Below are 20,487 nucleotides of genomic sequence, written 5' to 3' on the forward strand. Positions count from 1 at the left end.
GATCGCGCTTCGAGTGAACATCACGCGAGATTTCCTTCCTGCTGACCAATTCAACATGGCGCCGTAGGGACGTTGTTATTGTTCCGTCGCTCCTACAAGCTTCTGCAGTTCGACTAAAACTACGTAGACAAAAAGAGGCTGAGCGCGTTTATGCGGGCATGAGAGGAACATCTGGAGATAATGTTAAGATCCACCGGCTTCTTCCGAGGGATTGACTGTCCGTTTTACGCGGAGTACAGCGAGGGCCAAGGCGGCAGGAATGGGTGTAACAGACCGTACTGTCACTTCAGGCACAGCCAGCACAGACGGCCGTCCTGCGGAGCACCGGCGGATGTTAAAAAGCAAAGAGACCTTCCCTCCGCACACAAAGGTGCTCACCATTGTTTTGACTGTTACTGAATAGACTTAAATACGTGACTGCACAGTTTGTGGGATGAGTGTGGCGCGCGTGTGCGTGGAACCTGGCAAACCAAAACCAAAACCCCTGTCAAACTTATTGTTTAATACCCTGGCTGTTGATGCGGATGGGTGCCCCAAATAACCCCAAACGGGAAACTGCTGCAGCGTGCTCGTTCTGATGTACTGTACAATATTAGAGTATTACACGCATCACTGCACAAAGTAAGGCGTGGAAAAACAAGAATAAAGCAGTTAGCTTGAGTTAATGGAAAGCAGTGAAGGGTAAAGTATTTGCACTGAGCAGCGTTAGTTATTGCAACGTGTAGCAGGAGGCAAAAACTAAGTGTTGTGCAGAAGGTGAGGTGTTACATGGCTGACTTGCACTCCGGTAGCTGTTCTGGTCTATTGTTTATATTCAAAGACATTAAAAAGACTATGGTGCATTCCCCTTGAAGAATAATACTCTATATCCTGCTGGATTTTATTATTGTCGTTATGCTGATAGAGTATTTTCAATTTAACATTTAACATTTAAGTTATAAAATAGAATAAGTAAACCAGCAGATATTTTTTTATTAGATCATTTTTTGGTTGGGGAAAATATCTTTCATGTTCAGTCATGTTCATAGTACTCTTCTCATTCTTTCACCTGTTCCCTTAAGGGGTTGCTACAGTGGATCTCCATCACACCCTGTCCTCAGCATCATCCTCCTGTCACACCATCCCTCTGCATGTCCTCCTTCAGTACATCCACAAACCTTCTCTGTGGTCTTCCTCTTTCCCTCTTGCCTGACAGTTCTATCTTCATCATCCTTTGTACAATATAGCCGTCATCCCTCCTCTGCACGTGTCCAGACCATCTCACCCTTCCCTCTTGAAACTCATCTAACTTCACTACTTCTACTCCTTGCATCTTCACTGTTAGACCTGTCTCCCTCTCCTTCACGCACATGTATTCTGTTTTGCTTCTACTGAATTTCATTCCTCTTTGCTCCAGAGCATACCTCTACCTCTCCAGGTTCCCTTTCACCTGCCTCTACTCTCACTACAAATGTTCACATTCCTGTACGGTCCTCTTTAAATCTTTTCTAACTTTTCTACTGCAGAGCCTCTGAACCTTTCTGTTTGATTTGTGTCCAAGTTTAAACTTCACCTCATGTGATGACAGTTGTGATATACTCTAATGTAACTTCATCTAGCTAACTGGGTCTGATGGGTAGGACTTGGAGATGTAGTTGAAATAAAGGGTAGACAGAGTCTAACATGCCTTCAATTCAGTGTATATGCCTATGCCCCCCCCCCCCCCCCCAAAAAAAATAAAAGAAATAAATTTAAAGTAAAATAATAGAATCTGTCTAAAAGCTACCTCACTGCCTAGAAATATTTGGATAAATAAGGCAATAATCCATTACACAGATTGGGTGAATGGCCTGTGGTCTATGAGTCGACACAACTTACTGCAGAAATACTGAATTTTATACACAAAGGGACAAAGAACCAGCTACAGTGTGAATGGCTTACTTTCTGGTCAATATTTGATGTGCTTAATGAGTTAGCCGTTGAGGCTGGTTGCATTTGTAAATTTCTACTTAAAATCCACATAAAAACCTAGTCAGTGATCTTTTTTTTTTTTTTCCCCTACAGAACAAGGTTATGATCCCTTCAATCCTGAAGTAGTGAGACCACAGGAGCAGCAAAATGGCAAGCCTGCTGTCTCGGGAGACATCAGTGGTGCTTTGGAGCAGGTCAACAAGGCAATTGAGGAGGTCCGCAGCGAGGTGGAGCGGGAGAAGAGGAAGCTCTCTCGGATTGGGGACGAACCGTACAATCCCAGTGAGAATGCCAGCTTGTCTTCATGCAAGACTGATACAAGTAAAGCAGCAGGTTCACACTTGGCCTATGATCCTGGGAGTTATCAGATCACATCAGGAGGGTATAATCCCACCCCTGGCTGCAGCAAGTATACCTTGGATTCAGACAATCAGGGGCACAACAGCAACTCTATGGAATATGTTCCTACATCACTGAAAAGGCCTTCATCTCGGACACACTTGCATCAACCCCCTTCTCCTCCTCCTAGTCCAAAGTATTCAAATAGCACATCCTTCTCTAAGTGCAAATACACTGTGGATAATTCTAGACCATCGACAGACATGGAGTATGACCCACTGTCCAACTACTCAGCTGGAATCGCTGTGAAGAACAAGAGGAGTGAGGGTTCTCAGCCTGTTAGGACAGAAAGCAGCAAAGCACACAAACTGTCAGGGTCTGATTTCTCTGATGAGGAGTATGTTGTAGCTGCGAAAAAGCCACGGCAGCAAAGTGTAGACACAAAAAAGTACACCTTCTCTGACTCTGATGGAGAGAGCTCTGGGGCAGAGTATCGCCCCACCTCACTTAGCAATCTCCAGCAAAGAAAAGCCAGCTACGGATCAGCTCTTGGCGCTTTTGGGAAGGAGCGAAAAGAGAATAGTGACAGTTTGCTAAATGCACTGACGCAGAGGAATAAACAGGACTCAGACACCCAGGAAAATATTAAAAGAAAAGACAGCCCAGAGAAGAAGAAGAAGGAAGCAGGCCAGACTAGTCAGGAGAAAAGTAGCAAGTCTGAGAAATTACATAAACTTGAAAAGGGAGTAAACAAATCATCCAGCAGTAAGAGTAGTGTTAGCAGCAGCATTAATAACAAAGGGTCGATAAAAAGCTCAAACCAGGATTCAGCAAAAAAGGAGAATAGGAGTCACGACAAGAAAGACGATAGGAAAAACACAGTAAAGGTTAAGACATCAGACAAAGTTCCCAAGGAAAGCAGGGATGAAAAGAAGAGTGATGGCAAATTGAAAACTGTTGACAAAGTTAAAATTGACCCAAGCAGACAAGAGAAATATGCAGAAAATGGTGCAAGGGAAAGCAAGAAACCCAAAACCTCAGACAAAGAAAAGGAACACAGCAAGTGTAAGGACCACCCCCACAAAAATGGTAAGCTTGATAGTATCAAAAGAGAAAAAGATGCAAAAAAAGTTAGTAAAAGCAGTTCTAGCAGCAGTAAAGTGAGTTCATCAAACAGTAGAGATAAAGTGAAGCAAAACATCGGCTCTTCAAACGTGAAGAGACAGAGTCTGAGTCTGAGCCACGCTGATCTGTTTGGAGATGAGAGTCCAGATGAGGCTGAGCCAATGGAGGTGGATTATGGCGATGAAGCCGAGGAAGTTCTGGTGAGGAAATCGGCTGACGCCTTAAAGAGGGCTTGTCTGAACAAGAGGAAAGCATCAGAACTGACTCCGTCTTCCTCTGAGGATGAGGGCGACCGTGACGTGGACTGCAGCAGGATGGGTAGGGACGAGGTTGATGGCATCAAAATCGACTTATCTGGTTTCCAGGATGATCTGGACTTTGACTCAGATCCCATGGAGGAGTGTTTGAGGATCTTTAATGAATCCAAAGATGTGAAGAAGGAAGACAAGGGAAGGCAGGCTAAGCAGGTACTAGTGTTTGTTTCAGTGTCTGTCACACTTTAGTTGCTCCTTTTTGTACACTCCTCTTTTGCTAATGTACTTGCTTGGATTTCAATTAAAAAAAAATATGTTGTGCCCTCTCAGCACTCCAGGGATTCAGAGGAGGAGAAAAGCACAGACAGCACTTTAACCACTCTCTTCCCTGGTCAAAAGAAGAGAGTGTCCCATTTTGTTGCCAAAGGAAATGTAAGTTTCTTCCTGTTACTTTCTGTCCCATAATCTCACAATCTGGACTGGCAGTACAGTGCAGCTAGTGTAGCCAAATTTACTCTCTGTATAAAGCACTAGTAGGAGTTCTGTTCACGGTGTAGTTTCCCCAAAAACTGTGCAGTCAAATTTAAATAAAGTGGGTGGGGGTCGGGGGATGGAGCCTATCCCAGCTGTCATAGGGCAAGAGGCGGGGTACACCCCGGAGAGGTCGGCAGCCTGTTGCAGGGCTAACACAGAGAAACAGACAACCATTCATGCTCACATTAGCATCTGTGCACAATTTAGAATCACCAGTTAACCTAACCCCAAGTTTAAATAAAGTGATCACTGTAACTTCTCATATAGCACTACAGTTGTGAGCAATGAGACAAAGCAATTCTAAACAATCTACTGTCTGCAGGCTTAGTTTAGTGTTCACTTTCAGTTGGACTATGGAGAATTAAAGTGTACTAATATAATGTTTTTTTTCCTGGCTTTCCTCACTGATGAGTTCAAAGAGACATCTTTAAATGTCCAAACACTAAAAGTTTACTATCTTATAAGAAGAAGTTACCTAAATGTTTTAGGTTTGTAGTAATAATGTTGAATAGTCAAATTTTTATCACTTGCTCACACTTCTGTTTGCTCTGTTCTTTAAACGCTGAAGTCAAAGGGAGAACAAACAGCAAAAAAAAAAAAAAATCCCCGAGGTGCCACAGCAGACCCAGCTGTGACACTGTTTTATTTCAGTACAGGTGTCACTTCAGGAAGTTCACACATTTTACCAATGCAGCAAATGAGGAAGTAAAGAGCGAGAACATGGTGTGAAATTATTGGAATCCGAGGCCATGGGGGTTTTCCACTCATAATTTGATAGGTGTTAAGCATTCACAGTGTGTTCAAGCGTGTTTCCATACCTGTGGTGAAAAAAATGGTCAGCAAAGATTTTGGTGATCTAATGAGCGGGCTGTTCAGCTGCTCTGCGTGCCTTTTGAAATGCAGCCTTTTTGAACTGCATCATCAGAAACGTCCCTGTCTGCTGTGTTTAAGCACACAAAAATGTAATTTATTATTAAATTTGGTTTTAATATAATGCATAAACGAGGCTTACGTGTGGTAGCCTATGAGCTGCTGAACTGCTAGTAACTCACAGTTTCATAGAGGAGCTACCTCCAAACTGATTTCTAATAGTTCATATTGTATGTACAATTATAATATTCATCAGTGGCTTCATCTTATCCATGTAATTTCATCCACATTTTCCATATAAAGATCAGAGTGTTTAATTTTAGATAAAACTTCCTGTTCTCATTTTTCAGACCGATGCACCTTCTAAGACTGTCGTGCGGCCATATAAGAGACCCACGGCCCAGGAGATCTGCTACCAGCGTATGCAGATGGCTCAGCAGCAAGCCGCTCAGCTTTCTGCTTCAGTCAAAGCAGCCGCACAGACCTCAAGCCCCAGCTTTTCTGGAGAGAGGAAGAGAATAGCGCACCGTCCTAACCCTCAGATAACATCCTCTAAAACAAGTATGAGTGCCTCAGTAGTCCAGCTAAGCCTTCTTTGCTGAGAGGCAGAAATAGCAAAAACTTTACCTCTAAGGGCTGAAGTTACATGTATGTGTTTGTGTTTGTCTGCCTTTCTGATTAGGTCCTGCAGATGCTAAACAGGCTACTAGTCGTGTGTTATCTCCAAGTCAGACCCTCCAGAGTGTCAAAGCCCAAACCACAGCTGGTATTTTGTCCAAGACCTCATCTACTGTCACACAGCGGAGGGTGGCACACACACCCACCCTGAAGGTATCCAGAGCGTCCTGTAATCTGTTGTTTTGGATATTTTGTGCAACTGGCATGAAGTACTCTCTCTGGTTTTGACCCTTTTTAGAGTTCTTCAATGAGGCGCCCTGTCATCCCCATTGAGTTTGGGGCCAAAGTTCCCACCAACATCCGCCAGCGCTACCTCAACGCTTTCATGGACGAATGTGTCAAATTTTCACGATCAGAGGATGACGCCTTCCACATGGTATGAACAGGACATTTGAAAGAGTTGCACCCTGGACTGTGATCAGTGTGGTTCAAGATAAAAGTGGGTCATATTGAATAAAAAATTAAGTCTGCTTTGAAAATCTTGATCATGAAATGGAGGATTATCTGTAGTATGAAACCGCACACTCATTGGCTAACAAGCTGTCAGTCACAAGTCAGACCCTCCTCATCACATTTGGGTTTTTTGAAACTGTGATGGTGTCTGTTGAAATGCTCATCTCAAGGCTTCAAAACAGGATTCAAGAAACCAGTAGGTGATGTTATGCTAGCTATATCCATATTTTATACCATGTGTAGCATTAACGTGTCTGTTGATGGATAAACCGTGTTTATTAGGGGATTCCTCATTATTAAATCATTAATAAATCTCAGTGTACTACAGTGGTGTAAGTGGATATCTTGTTTCAGGCCCTTGATGAGGAGAAGCTGGTGTATGAACGCAGTAGCAGTAAGAACATCTACCTCAATGTCGCTGTCAACACGCTGAAGAAGCTCCGGAGCAAAAGCAGCTCGAGTCCGTCTCCTGCCAGCAGTATGTCACCTCAGTCTATGCACAGTGTGCCATTTCCTATGTATGTTACAGTGACTGCAGTACACAGAGAGCACAGAGCTTTTTATTTATATTCATGAAGCTATACAGACAACAAAAGGAATGGAACCAGATGTACCCCTTTTTCCATATACAGTGCATTACAATAGTTATGATACATGATACATTTATTTATCAGCTTATGTCCTCACATTTGAAGAATTTGAACAAAAAAACGGTGCTGGTTGTGTATACTGTGGTCAGACAAAATTCAGTGGATCACATTTCTCATTTTGTGACCCCCTGCCCCCCACTCCCACCCCACAGAGGACCCGGGGTCAGTAGCTAAAAGGAAGCCACAGTCCCATGAAGAAGTTCTGGGAGGTCGTCTCGCTGCCACAACCAGCTTCACTGTCAACAGGATGGGTAAACAACAGGAGGAGAAACTCACTGGTGAGGGATGAGTTATTCTGGTCATTTATTCTGGCTGTGTCCAGAATAAATGATCTTGTTCATGGTCACACGAATGGTCACGCTTTCAGCTGTCTTCCTCTGGAATTGTTAGGAACATAATTTTTTTTCTCTTTTTAATTTATTTTCTCTAAGATTATACATCTGATGAAGTCAAAAATTTAGGATAGTAAAAGGAAAGGAAGCTGAAAGAATCTTTGTATCAAGTAGAGACTTATGTACTCCCTGATGTTTTGAGGTTCTTTTGCTTTAACAGTGAAGCTGTTCAGATGGTCTTGTGACAACCATCACGGTCCTGTTTACCACTAACTACCTGCCCCATGACCCGACGTCAGAGGGAACATGTTTACTAGACTTTTTTCTAAAAGAATTGTTCATTGATCAACAGGAGCTAATAAATCCTTTTAATAGAAGAGTAAAAAAGCTAAATTGAATCGACCGTCAAGGTTTATTTTCACTCGAGCTGTGTGCCACGAGAAGAGCAGCAGTTATATTAAATGCTTGCAGTTGTCATCCAGTGTTTGTTCACATTTTCAGTGCATATTTGTTACGTCAACGTAAAAAAGACAGCATTTAGGTGACCGTGTCTCCCTGTAGGAGCCACACTGTACAGGAAGATGAAAGCGTACCTGATGACAGAGGAGCAGCTCCAGGAGCACGGATACCCGAGGCCGAACCCGGACGCTGCCGGCAAGGCCATCATTTACAACCAGCCAGAGAAAAAGGCCGTCACAGACTGTGAGTGACAGCGTGACCCCGCTTCTCTCTTAATCTGTTAATCACAAATTGGTGATGGATACTGTGAATTCATGTTGTGCTTGTAAACCAGCAGTTAATTGGTTTTTCAGCTCACGGACTCTATGTTTTTTGCAGCGTTTTCCAAGATATGTTGTCGATGTGGTGCAGAGTATAAGGTCAACATCAACGGCAGCTGCGTGCGGAAGGAGGAATGTAGCTATCACTGGGGACGCTTACGCAGACATAAAGGTATGGTTGCTTGGTGCAAATGGTTATTAAACAAAACGGCATCCTAATCAGTCTCCCAGTCTTCAGTGTCAGTGATCATTGCCTTTCCTTTCAGCTTTATATTTACTTCCTATCTGTCTCCTGTCCCTCTCTTTAAGTTGCTGGAGGCTGGGAGACCAACTACAGCTGTTGTGCTGCAGCTGTGGGTGCTCCAGGTTGCCAAATGGCCAAGGTATCATAGAAAAAAAACCACCACTACATGAAATGACAACACTCCCTTAAAAGGATTTTTATCTTAGTTGAGTTGTATGAAGAGCAGGTACACATACTTTTGTGCTCCCACTGTGTTTTGTTAATAACTGCCACGTTTTGATCAGTATGATGATTTTTTTCTAGAAATCACGACAACACAGTGCATTCAGAAAGTCTTAAAATGGATTCTGTTGTTCTCAGCAATCTACACACAATTGACAGTCCCCAACTTTGGCAAAGAACAAAAAGGTTAAATGTAAACATATTAAATACACTCTGTATTTAATAAAATATTGTAAATAATGCATTAAAAGAAGGCTAAAATATTTTGACCCTTCACTTTGCACTTAAAGTCCCTTCAGCAGTCTTCTTACAAACAAAGTTTGTCCCAGTCTTCTTGGCAGAACTGCTCAGTCTCATACGGGCTGGGGGTGGGGGGGTGGGCTGGTGCACGGCCACTTTCAGTTCCCTCTAGAGATACTTGATTGGGTTCACTCCTTCTCAGTTTTCCCAAGGACTTTTCTTGCTGGTGTGTTTCAGGTGGTTGTCTTGTTGAAATGCAAGCCTTCTCCCCGGCCTGGTAAGGTTTTCACTTAGATGCTCTGAAGCTTTCCGCATCCATCTTTGCATCTATTCTGACTCATATTCCAGTCCCTTTTGCAGAAAAACCATTCCCATTGCACAATGCTGCTACAGCCATTTTTAACTGTAGCAGCTGTATTCACGAATTGATGCTAAGTGCCTTGCTTCATCAACACATGCCCTTGGGAACTCTAAAATAGTTCACCCTTTGTTTCATCAGACCAAAGGATTTTTCTTCTTATGACCCAATTTTCATCGGGCTGCCTTCTAGCCCCACTCACAGTGGGTGATTCTGTGTCTTCAGTGTGAGAAACATTTTCTCTCTAGCCACTTAAAACCTGATTTGTGGCACGTGACTCTGTTGTTTTTCCTACTGTAAGGTTCTTTCTTTTCCATAAAGGAGCTCTGGATTCATTGTGACCGTTTGATTCACGATTAGCTGACTAACCAACTCCTTTCATCCCAGATTAGTCAGTTTGGTTTGGCGGCCAGTAGGGAGACTGTTCATGTTTCCCACCATTCTCTTTGGAGACTTTTTAATGCTGCAGATTTTTTTTTTTTTTTAAATCCTTCCCCACATCTGTAGCTTGATGCAGTCCTGTCCTGCAGGTCTACAGATTATATTGACTTCATGGTTTCCACTCTGACATACATCAGCAACTGTGAGAACTTCGGACAGTTGTGTATCTTTATTATAGGCCAATAAATTCAAATGGAGACAGGTGGTCTGAGTGCAGTTAATTTGTAGAAGCATCTGAAGAAGCATGGAGAGAAACAGGATGCACCAGAACTCAGTGGTGCTTCCCAGAATCTAAACACTAACATTGATAGTATGTTTGAATTAAATAAATAAATCAACAAAACTGGGCAGCACGGTGGCATGGCGGTTAGCACTGCTGCCTCACAGCTAGAATGACATCTAGGCCTGGGTTTGATTCCACCTTGGCCCAGGCCTCTCTCTCTATGTGTGGAGTTTGCATGTTCTCCCCGTGTCTGCGTGGGTTTCCTCCGGGTACTCTGGTTTCCTCTCACAGCACAAAGACATGCACTTACTGGGGTTAGGTTAATTGGTCACTCTAAATTGCCCATAGGTGTGAATGGTTTTCTGTCTCTCTGTGTTGGCCCTGCGACAGGCTGGCGACCTGTACGGGGTGTACCCTGCCTATGACAGCTGGGATAGGCTCCAGTCCCCCTGCAACCCTGAATAGGATAAGTGGAAGAGAATGGATGATGAACAAAACTCTTCAGTAACCTGCTTTGCTTTGTCATTATTGAGTATCACGTTTAGATTGATGATAAAAAAAATAATTTAATCTATTTTAGGATGAGTCTGAAACTTTACAAAAATGACAATTAAAAAGGGTTTGAAAACCCTAAAGCACAGGTAACAAAACAAAAGCACAAATTTGCAGACAAACAGTTTCTTTGTTTTTTTTTTCTTTTTGAAGGTTTCTAAGAGAAATGACCAGGAAGTAGCTAAGTGGCAGCCATGATAAGAACTGGTTTGTTGCCGAATAGTCTGAAGAATTCCCTGCATTACATGTCTTAATGACTTTTCCTTGACCTAAATGGAAAATGTCATAAGGCCGAGGAAAGATGGGAAGGAGATGTCTTGGTGAGTTAGGAAAAGAGAGCCGTGGTGCTCAGGAAGTCCACTTACACAAGACTGCTTTGTCATGTAACTGCAGATGTTGTTGACGTGAGTCCAGTGTGGTAAAACTACAACCTCCTGGAAATGGACTACAAAAAGTGCACCATAGGTACTTCACTCTCCAGTACTGGAATTAAGCAATCAAAGTGAGCCACAGGTGGAAAAACTTCATTACCAGAGTTGGAGTATTAAAAAAAGAATTTATAGCCTGTAGAGTGAAAAGCAGTGCTGTTCACAGTGAGAGTAGTCTCTCGTCCCGTTCGCTCATATTTTCCCTTCCTGCTGTAGAGACGATTCAGTGTGTCTCCTGCCTTTATTAAGGCTTTTCTCTGATACTTCTAACTTTTTAACTGATGACATAAATCATACAAACTAAATTACAGTGAGCCTTAAACTCCCTTTGGTCATTTTAATATAGCTCATAATCTTGATTTATGGAGCTTTTTTTTTTTTTAAATATATGAACCTGCCTACTTCACCCAAGGCAACAACTTCATAAGAAGCTGCTTTTATTAAAGCAGCTTAATGTTCAGCTGTGGGTTAAACATCGGTTTGAAACTTATCAGCAGGTTATGGCATGAAATGGAAAAAAAGCCCACCATTACCATTTACATGATACAAGTCACTCATTATTTCTGTTGATTGTCCGTTTTTAATCACAGTAGGGTAATGCATCGCTTTGAGCTGTGGGAAGGGAACACTGAGGCCCCTTTGCTTCATATTCAAATAATTCGTGCAGCTCTTATTATGACTGCCATGCGGCTACTTCCAGGTCATTTTACTCAGTTAGGAACTTTTGCATCATACTCATCCTGTTCTTATCTAGCAAGAGATTAATAACTACTATCACTCGTTTTTCTGTATCTTAAACTTTTTTTTTCTTTTTAAACTGGAGTGGTTTTATGACAGGTGTGAGCAAGAAGGTTCAGCCATGGAGCATTGCTTAATAAAAAGCCAGCAGAGGTAGACTTAAAGATTGATCTGCTCTGTTGCAGATGTTTTATATATTTTTATGCTTTAGGGTCTCATTTGAATGTAGGTGCTGTTTGACTTTCCCTGTTTAATACTTTATATTACACATATTCCTATTTAATGGCATTAATTCATTAAGGTGTTTATATTATACACCTTATATTTTTACCTACAGTATGTTAATGATTAATTGCATATAAATTGGGAGGAGAGGTTGCCATTAGGAATCAAAGGTCGGTCAGCTTCCTTTATAGTTGTGCCTTCCAGTTGAAAATGTAAAATATTTGTCCACATAAAGCAAGTATTATCATTGTTTTTCTTTTCCTGACCATACTCAGACCTAAACCATTTCATATCCCCACAGCAACACGTCCAGGACGGGCGAAAAGAATCAGTAGATGGCTACGTGTCAACCTTCAGCAAACCTCGGCCTCCAGATGGAAACGGAGGGGTGTTTGCCCTGGACTGTGAGATGGTGAGTCCATTGGACCTTTATTTAAAAAACAAAACAAACAAAAACACTAAAAATCTCATCATCTTTGTGTGTTTTGATTACTATAGCTGATTTATTGAGTAATTTATTGAGCTTCTCTTCTGGAGAAACAAGACCCAGCACATGTTCATAATTTTCACTTTGTTTCTTGTCATTTATTCGTTATTTTTCCCCTCATGACTGGAAACAGTGTTACACAAAGCAGGGTCTGGAACTGACCAGGGTGACGGTCATCGACTCTGAGATGAAAGTTATCTACGACACGTTTGTGAAACCTGAAAGCAAAGTGGTTGACTACAACACACGGTGAATCCTCTGTTTGTCCCAGTAACCTGACAATATAAGAGTCTGTTTTTGCTGTTGAACTAAACTAGTAATGAAAACAAATTTCAACTTATTTTAGATGTGCTGTCAACGTGTTTGAAACAATCACATTTATTTTTTATCTTGTTTGTGTCTTACAGGTTTTCAGGTGTAACGGCGGAGGATTTGGAGAGCGCCACCATCACCCTGAGAGATGTTCAGGCTGTGCTGCTCTCTATGTTCAGTGCTGAATCCATCCTCATAGGACACAGTCTGGAGAGCGACCTCCTCGCTCTGAAAGTGAGTTACTTCTTCATGTTTGGAAAATATCTAAACCAGTTTTATTTTCTTTTTTAAAGGGATGTCTTTCCTGTGCTTAAAATGTATTAAATTACCTCAAATGTTTGGGAACCACAAGTTTACCAAATGGCCACTGCAATTTAATAAGCTTTTTTTTTTTTTTAATTTAAAAAAAAAAAAAGCTTTGATGTGTGCTTTTCTGTCTTGATTCCAGCTCATCCACAGTTCAGTTGTAGACACGGCCATTGTGTTTCCTCACCGCCTTGGTTTGCCCTACAAGCGTGCCTTGAAGAGCCTGATGGCCGATCACCTCAAACGCATCATCCAGGACAACGGTGAGAACGATGTCATTGATTCATGTGTAATTTAGCCTCACCAGTTTCCCTAACAAGCGTGTTTCTGGACTGTGGGAGGAAACCGGGAGAACACGCGAGTCCGTTGTTTCCACCCTAGAACCTCTTTTTGTGCTAACCACTGCACTGCTGTCCATCCCATTCAAAATTGCAGTCATTGTGTGTGTGTGTGTGTGTGTGTGTGTGTCTTACACACACACACACCATTTTTCAAGACTAAAGGAGTAAATATTTGTCTTTTTGGTGAGAATATAAAAAATGTCTTTTCTTCAGATGGCTGGTGTTTCAGTTGGTCCTTTGGGTGAAATTATAGTTAGAAAAGTTATAACAAGTTGTAACAGGAGTCGCTAAGGAATGTAGTGAACCTGGAGGGTCCAATAAAATGAAACTGAACAGCTATAAATTTAAATTCATTAGTGTCTTCAGGTGGGGCCTCCAGATAAAGCTCATCTCACACAAGTTTTAATTCTGCTGGTGAAGAGGATGAAGCACTGTCTAACAAATGGGTCTTTACGTGGCTGCACTTTGGCCGTGTCACCAGCAGATGTCGCTGCAGAAGCCTGAGTGTTTAAAGGCTTTTCAGTACAGTTTACTGAAACACCTCGCAGCTTTAGGGAGACATCACTGCTTTAGACCTGGAATATGAAGCTCTATGAATGAAACGGCTCCAGGAAAATAATAGGTTCCTTAACATGCTTTTTTTCCCCTTTAGAAACTGTCTTTCCTGCGTTTGTCTATGCAGGTTCAGGTTGCTTGAAATGAAGGGAACTTGGACTTCTTTTTGGTTCGTGAGACCTCTCATCAAAGAGGCTTCTTCAGTTCTAAAAACGGATAGAGCCTCACAGGTCTTTAACCCCTAGTCAGGTGGGGGTTGTGCTCTTGGAGGTGGTCCTCCAAGGTTTGCATGCTCTCCTGGGTTTGTCAACTTTTAGAACTGAAAAAGCCTCTTGGATAAAACATGAAATGTCTTCACAAACCAAAAAGAAGTCCAGTTGCCTTCATTTTAAGCGCTTAAGTCTTTTTGCTGCTTTTCATGATAAATCCAGATTTTCATCCTGCCTTTAAGTCAATCACATTGTGGGTTGTTTGAGTTTAAAGACCTGCATAAAGGGGGAGTTCCACTTATTAAAGTTGTATTACATACCTTGAGAAGCAATGATCCAAATGTGATCTCAAATCTCTGTGGCCCACTCTTCATCTCTGCTATCCTCAGTGGTGGGAAGTGTGTTACTTCTTTAGGGTCTTTTCACTTCAATTCATTTTATTAATATAGCGCCAAATCACAACAGTCGCCTCAAGGTGCTTTAAATTGTAAGGTAAAGACCATACAGTAATTACAGCGAAAACCCCAACAATTAAATGACCACCTACGAACAAGCATTTGGCGACGGAGGGAAGGAAAAACTGAAACCAGGCTCAGGGAGGGGGAGTCATCTGCCTTGACCGGGCGGGACAAAAGACAAACTGTGAAAGAGAGCCAGTGATTCATAATAACTACGTAATCATTAAGTGCAGAGTGAAGAGGTGAGTGAAGAAGAAACACTTCTCCCCCTCTCAGCAGCCTTGGCCTATTGCAGGATGGTTTGTGGTCACCTGATCCAGCCCTAACTATAAGCTTGAACTTTTGAGCTTTTATTTTGCAATGTTGAGGTAACAAAAATCAATCATTTGTATGTTTTCAGTGGAAGGCCACGATTCGAGCGAAGATGCAACTGCCTGCATGGAGCTGATGATTTGGAAGATCAAGGAGGATGCAAAGGTCAAAAGATGACCTCTGACCTCTCTGCTCTGTGTTCTTGAGTATGATTTCCTGCTTTCGTGCCGGTTGCAGGTGGACAGACCATTTTAATCAGTAAAAGCCTGAGAGAAGCTCGGTGTTGATGCTGTCTACTGTATTTGAGATGAGAGCTGTCAGCCCCCTCAAAGCAATAGGAGCCTCAATTAACAATGTTTTCATTTGCTAATTTTTATTTCAGTTCTATAAAATGTAAGTTAACATGTATTTCTGTTTAAGGCCTCAAACCTATTCATAAATAAAACTACTCTACAGGAGAACTAGTTGAAAAGTTGGGTCATTGTCCACTGAACATTAGGAAATTAACGATATTCATGCCAGGCTGTATCTTCAGCCTAAATTGCACTATAGAAATGCTCTTGTTGTTTAGGGCCCAAGTCTGAGTACCTCATGTGTGTTGTAATGAATGATGTGTTACTTATTTTTAGTTACATTTAGGTGCTTTGATCTCTTTAGTCCTTCGAACGTTGCGATGTAAATGCACTTATTCATGTTGCACCAGGTTTCTTGTCACTGACGATGTGTTTATAAGGCATTTCTAACAGAGTTATTTTTGTTGGTTGGCTCTCAAATCTGAGAAATACTTGATCATATTGGAAAACAAAAACATGTGAAGTCTGCCTGTTTGGTTTGGTATAGTTGAAGGATTATATCTGTATTTTAAAGTTCAGACAAAATACTCACTATATCCACCGTTGTCTCTGTGTCATGGGCACTGCATGAAACCACGGGAATAGTTGTGACAGCAGGTATGACATGTAATTCTTCCACAAAATTACTAAATTAGGTTTAGTGTCATTAAACTAAGTCTTGGTTATTAACAGCAAACAAGTTACCATTTAGTGAGCATCAGCTAACCTGTGCTGTTTATGTTGGAAATGACTGAAAAACTACCAGTGCTGTAAATAAGCAGTTTTCCTTTTGTATTCATTTTTTTGGGTTCATCTTTTTCTATTAAAATGTGTTAGTTAAAACTACATGTTGTTGTGTTTTCTCATTTTAACACTAAGTATATGTGCAAGTATTTTTGTTGCTCTGCTTTCCACAAGGAAGTATTGCACTTCTTAAACTCCACTACATTTATCTGATTTTTGGTTCCATACACTCAGTGTCCACTTTATTAGGAACACCTGTACACCTCATTATTCGTGCTGTCATCAATCGATGCTTCCTTTCCTGTCTTTTGGGTCCATTCGTGGTAGCCAATTATTGTTTGAATGAGTATCTGAGTTTGCCGCTGACCTTTTTATCACCTTCTAACGGCAGCTCCCGGCATCATAACGCACCATGTCGCCAGGTAAAAGTTTATGGCAATGAATTCGGTGATGTTCCTAGTTGGGAACCGATACCACCTCAGGAATGTGGTAGAACTGGACATTGGCGGAAAGAATGTGCAGCTGACATCTGTGCAGAAATGATATGATGCAGTCATGTCGGCATGTTTCCAACTTTGCGTGAAATCTGTGAGACCCACAACTCAAGTGTTTCAGGGGCAAATGGAGGCTGGGCCCAGTGTTAGTGTGGGAGAACCTTATTAAACTTAGATTGCCATAAAAATGTAAAACTGCTCTAAGCTTGCAGAACAAGTTTAATAAATGAAACAGGACACATTTTCTTTCCATTTCCATTTTCTCAGTTTTAGGAGTCAGTTCTGCGAGTCACATGAGGATAAGACATGAAATTATGACTGTTAAATTGAGTGTATGATACCCATGATTCCCATTTTTTATTTAAAGCTTTTACTTAGTAGACCCCCTTCAAGAATTAAAAGTGCTCTGAATAACAATGAGTGCTTGGCATTATTTTTGCTTTAAAAAACTTCGTAAACCTGTTTAGAGAAGATTAAAATGGCATCTACATTTAAAAACCCATACCATATGAATAAGTACTTTTTAAAATGGCCATGGTGCAACCACTGTATATGAGACGGTTCGTACGTCACTGAAAGTCTGTCCTGAGGCTTTAGTGTTCCATGGGTTTAAATATCCAGTTGTACCTACAGGTGCACGCACACCAACATGTGAACAGTCTTTTAGGTGTCAAATACTGAACACACACCTTTCAGTACAGCAATGCTCAAAAAGTCAACAATTACAATTCTCTATTTTTTTCCATGAAGGGAGACTTTAACATATGATATTCATGTTTTCTTGAGCGATCTACAAAGCTTGATTTAACAAACTGAACTCGACATTTGAACAGTCAGATAAAAAAATCATGTTCATGAGCTCTTGAGTGGCTGAAAAGAACTAAAAAGAAAATATTTAAAAGAGGAAAGTGTTTGTTGTTTCTGTGAAATTCCTGCATGAGTTTTAAGTGCACTTGTTAAAATGAGCTCAAGTGGCAAGAGTAAAATGCTCCTTCCCCTTTGGATACATCCTAAGGTTCACAGGTGCTGTTTGTGCACGTAGCAAATACTCAAACTTTAAGTGCATTTTGGTGCTTCTTGCTGAAGCTGGGCTCTCTTTTCAGGACTTTACCTTGTGGTGGGGTTTATGCTGTTGTTCAGATCTGAAGACTTCTTCCACCACTGCTGCACAAATAGTTTTTGACAGTGTGACAGCTTTCTCTCGGGACAGGACTGGGCCTCTTGCAGTCTATATGTCCCTTTAAACAGCAGGTGCAGCAGGGTTTAAGTTCTCCTTTCTCCAGCAGATGTGTAATTTGTGGAAAAAAAAAAAGATAGGAGAGAAATGCTAAACTAAGAGGCCCATCCTTTCTTCGGTGTGTTTGCCTATTAAGCTCCTCCCGTCACATGTCAGTATGCATTTCCCCAGGCCGAGCCACAGACCCCAGGTATTAAAAGACCCAGTTAGTGGGGATCAATACCTACACAATGTTCCAGTGACAGGGAGGGGGGCTTCCTAGTGTTTATTGAGTGTTCCAGAGATTTCGAACATGTGGAGCAAAGCAGCTTAGAGGGGTCGTCTTCATTATCAAATTCGATTAGTGCCTCTCTTTCTCTGTCCCCTGTGATCACCTTTGACTGGTAGGGGTTTGCGAGGGGGGGGAGCTGCAGGCCAGGACTCCAAAAGTGACCACATGCTGAGAGATGGAGGGCTGCATTATCTCTGTGAGAGCCAGAGCAAAGGAGCACTTTACTGCCTGAATCGTGGATGGACTTAAAACAGTTGTAATCGATAAGTTGTTAACTGAGCTGGATACAGCTTCTCTCACGGACCCTTGGGCCAAATAATTGCTTTTAGACTTTAAGGCTGTAAATAATGTCACTTTACAAAAAGTGATGTACTCAGATATCTTGTTTGGTTAGAACCACAACTTGAAGTTACTGAGGTCGCTTCAAAAGACTTTAGAAAGGTCAAATTCATGAGAAAGATCCAAAATATATTGGCAACACAGAAAAAGAAGGACTATTAAATTAAGAGGATTGACACTCTGGAAAATAAAAATCTGAAAAAAGGAGCAAAAAGAGACATTTTATGGTGCAAAATATGTGCCCAAATGGAGAGCCTATATGACATTGAGAAGCATGGTGCTCTCCCCATTCCGCCATCAGTTTTTCATCCCAGTGAAAGTTCAGCAGCATCTCCTCACTTGATTGCCTGTGTAATCTTCATTTCTCATTGGTTAGTACACATCTCAAACTTCTTTAAAAGTGGACCAAACCCGTTGTTTACACAGAGTTTATTGGCACTGGGCTTAAAAAAAATGCCCAGTTTTCCCTCTGTTGGTTTGACTTTACCCCTGGTCCCCATGTGTAGCATGCTGCAGGTGCCCTTGACCCCTGGGGACACACACAGCTGCCTGTCCCTCCCTGTCTGTCTTTAATCTGTAGCTCCAATTAGGGGACTAATCTTTACTCAGCCCCTCTTATTGATCAGCTGGTGTGGCTGCTTATTACTCTGCTCCCAGGGGCTGCACAGGAGATCATTGAAAGATAATTGGAAGCGAATAAGACTTTAAGTTGTGTAAAGGAGAAGTTATTCAGATCTCTTTATTTAAGATCAATAAAATCAGACTCATCGATTTCTCAGTTTGTGTTAAAGTTTGTTTCTAGCTGTCATAACCAATCTTCTCACTGCAGTTTCCAACCCGCAGCCATCTTTCTGTGTATATTTTAGGTGTGCGTGTGTGTGTGTGTGCAGTTGGTGTGTTTGCAGCCAGGTCAATGTCACTCTAAGCCCCGAGTGTATCATAGTCAGTGTCAGGCCTCAGCATGATCCTAGCACTCACAGGGACTTAAGAGGACCGACTGACCCACTGCTGCCGCTCTCCCACTCTCCCCTCAGGTCAAAGGCCAGTGGGCCCTATCGATTCCCCCGAGTGTTGTGCAGAAGTCTTTAGATCCTCTGCCCGCTCTCCCTTCTTCTGCACACATGCTCCCGGACTCTCACACCCCCTCAAAGGCCTCCCAATTGTGTTTTGCGTGCCAATCGATCCATTCGGTGTCCGAGGGGGCCTTCCTTTGAGATAACTGACAACTACAAAGGTCCTGTCCTGACAGGCTCTTGTCAGTACAAATTTCCACTATTGATAAGTAATTAAAGAAAGACGGGGTGACTATATAAAACATCTGTTAAACAGGAGGCATTAACAATAACTTCTTAGTGAAAAAAAATGGAAGAGAAGAAGAAGAAAGATGCTGCCTCCCTGACCTGCCTCGCCTCAGCTGCTTCCCAGTTTCCATCAAAACAAAACAAATAAAAAGAAACAGCTGTGGAGCCGAGTGTCGACCTAAAATGATTCAGAAGCCAAGTTCATTTCCTCCTATTTTGTTTGTTTTGCTTTTTACCCCCTTTTTCTGCAAAATGTTCTCATGATATTAGTTCTGTTATCACAACTACTATGAGCAGCTTTATAATTAGTAATGGACACAGCTTTACAAAGCTTTACAAAGTCCTTCTCCAGAAAAGTTTTGGGGTCACCGTATAAACTGATCTGCATTCAGAGTTTGGCAGAAGAAGGCCTTTAGTTTGCCTCAAACTCAGCTTAGAGATATGAGTTAAAAACAAGCAGAATTTTGGACATCACAACTAGTGAGACTAGACTCCCGCTGAAGGAGGAGACAGGTTTTGAAATAAAAAATACTGGTTCACAGATTTAGGAAGTAGTTGTTGTTTTAATAAGTTACGGTAAAAACTCCACACCCTAAAAGTTGCTCCCGTTAATGATCTACAAAGCAAACATAACCATTACTAAAGCCGTTACTTATGGCTTACCACCTCGTATTAAAAGCTGACTTATTAGCTTTGTCTGTCTTGACTTATCCCTGACTAATACATGCAGCCTGCTGTGTGCTTGCAGCAGCGTGCGAAATATGAAACAGCTATAACTAACTCCATGCTCTCTGACATCGAGCAGGGTCCAAACTGAGCTCTTCTCCTGTAACTATTCACACTGTCATTTTCTTAGTCTGAGCAGAGCTGTAGGGTCCCTGTAATTCCCTCTGCTATGTGACAACAGTTATTAAACCTGCGTAACACCTGCTCAGCGGTGAGACTGCTGTCAGTGCTGTGACTCGGCCTTTTGTCTTCAATTCGCTGTAATCCATGCATGTGTAAGTGGATCCTCTAAGAGCAGGATAACTCCTCTTAAGCGGTTTTAAACACTATAGGAGGGACTGAAATCCACTAACTTCTCATTTACCTCTGCACTCCAGTCTTTAAGGCAAAAATACCTTTATCCTGGTGATTAGACCAACTGCACCTAC

At 41.8% G+C, this 20,487-nt stretch overlaps 1 protein-coding gene across 2 annotated transcripts; it reads left to right on the plus strand.

Annotated features, from left to right (window-relative positions):
- Window positions 1-40: 40 nt before the first annotated feature.
- rexo1 (REX1, RNA exonuclease 1 homolog) lies at window positions 41-15,793 on the plus strand. Of its 2 annotated transcripts, XM_030727739.1 has the most exons (16): window positions 41-370; window positions 2,044-3,881; window positions 3,999-4,100; window positions 5,423-5,633; window positions 5,755-5,903; window positions 5,989-6,126; window positions 6,558-6,681; window positions 7,006-7,131; window positions 7,747-7,887; window positions 8,023-8,136; window positions 8,274-8,347; window positions 11,937-12,047; window positions 12,256-12,371; window positions 12,530-12,668; window positions 12,883-13,003; window positions 14,704-15,793. In XM_030727739.1, the coding sequence occupies exons 1-16, from the start codon at window positions 181-183 to the stop codon at window positions 14,790-14,792; spliced, it is 3,783 nt and encodes a 1,260-aa protein (XP_030583599.1). In that variant the 5' UTR covers window positions 41-180; the 3' UTR covers window positions 14,793-15,793. The 2 variants fall into 2 exon arrangements, 1 of the variants encoding a protein (XP_030583599.1); XR_004019893.1 differs by lacking the exons at window positions 8,274-8,347; window positions 12,883-13,003; window positions 14,704-15,793 and having other exon boundaries at window positions 12,530-12,556.
- Window positions 15,794-20,487: the final 4,694 nt, after the last annotated feature.

The sequence above is a fragment of the Archocentrus centrarchus genome, chromosome 4 (genome assembly GCF_007364275.1).
Source record: "Archocentrus centrarchus isolate MPI-CPG fArcCen1 chromosome 4, fArcCen1, whole genome shotgun sequence".
NCBI lineage: Eukaryota > Metazoa > Chordata > Actinopteri > Cichliformes > Cichlidae > Archocentrus > Archocentrus centrarchus.

What these genes read in the sequence shown, in the direction of transcription:
- rexo1 (XM_030727739.1), top strand. Translation starts at nt 181, where the DNA reads ATGTTAAGATCCACCGGCTTCTTCCGAGGGATTGACTGTCCGTTTTAC. An exon ending in GATAACATCCTCTAAAACAA is followed by an intron (nt 5,634 to 5,754) that starts GTATGAGTGCCT and finishes CTTTCTGATTAG; the next exon opens with GTCCTGCAGATGCTAAACAG. An exon ending in GAGTCCGTCTCCTGCCAGCA is followed by an intron (nt 6,682 to 7,005) that starts GTATGTCACCTC and finishes CCCACCCCACAG; the next exon opens with AGGACCCGGGGTCAGTAGCT.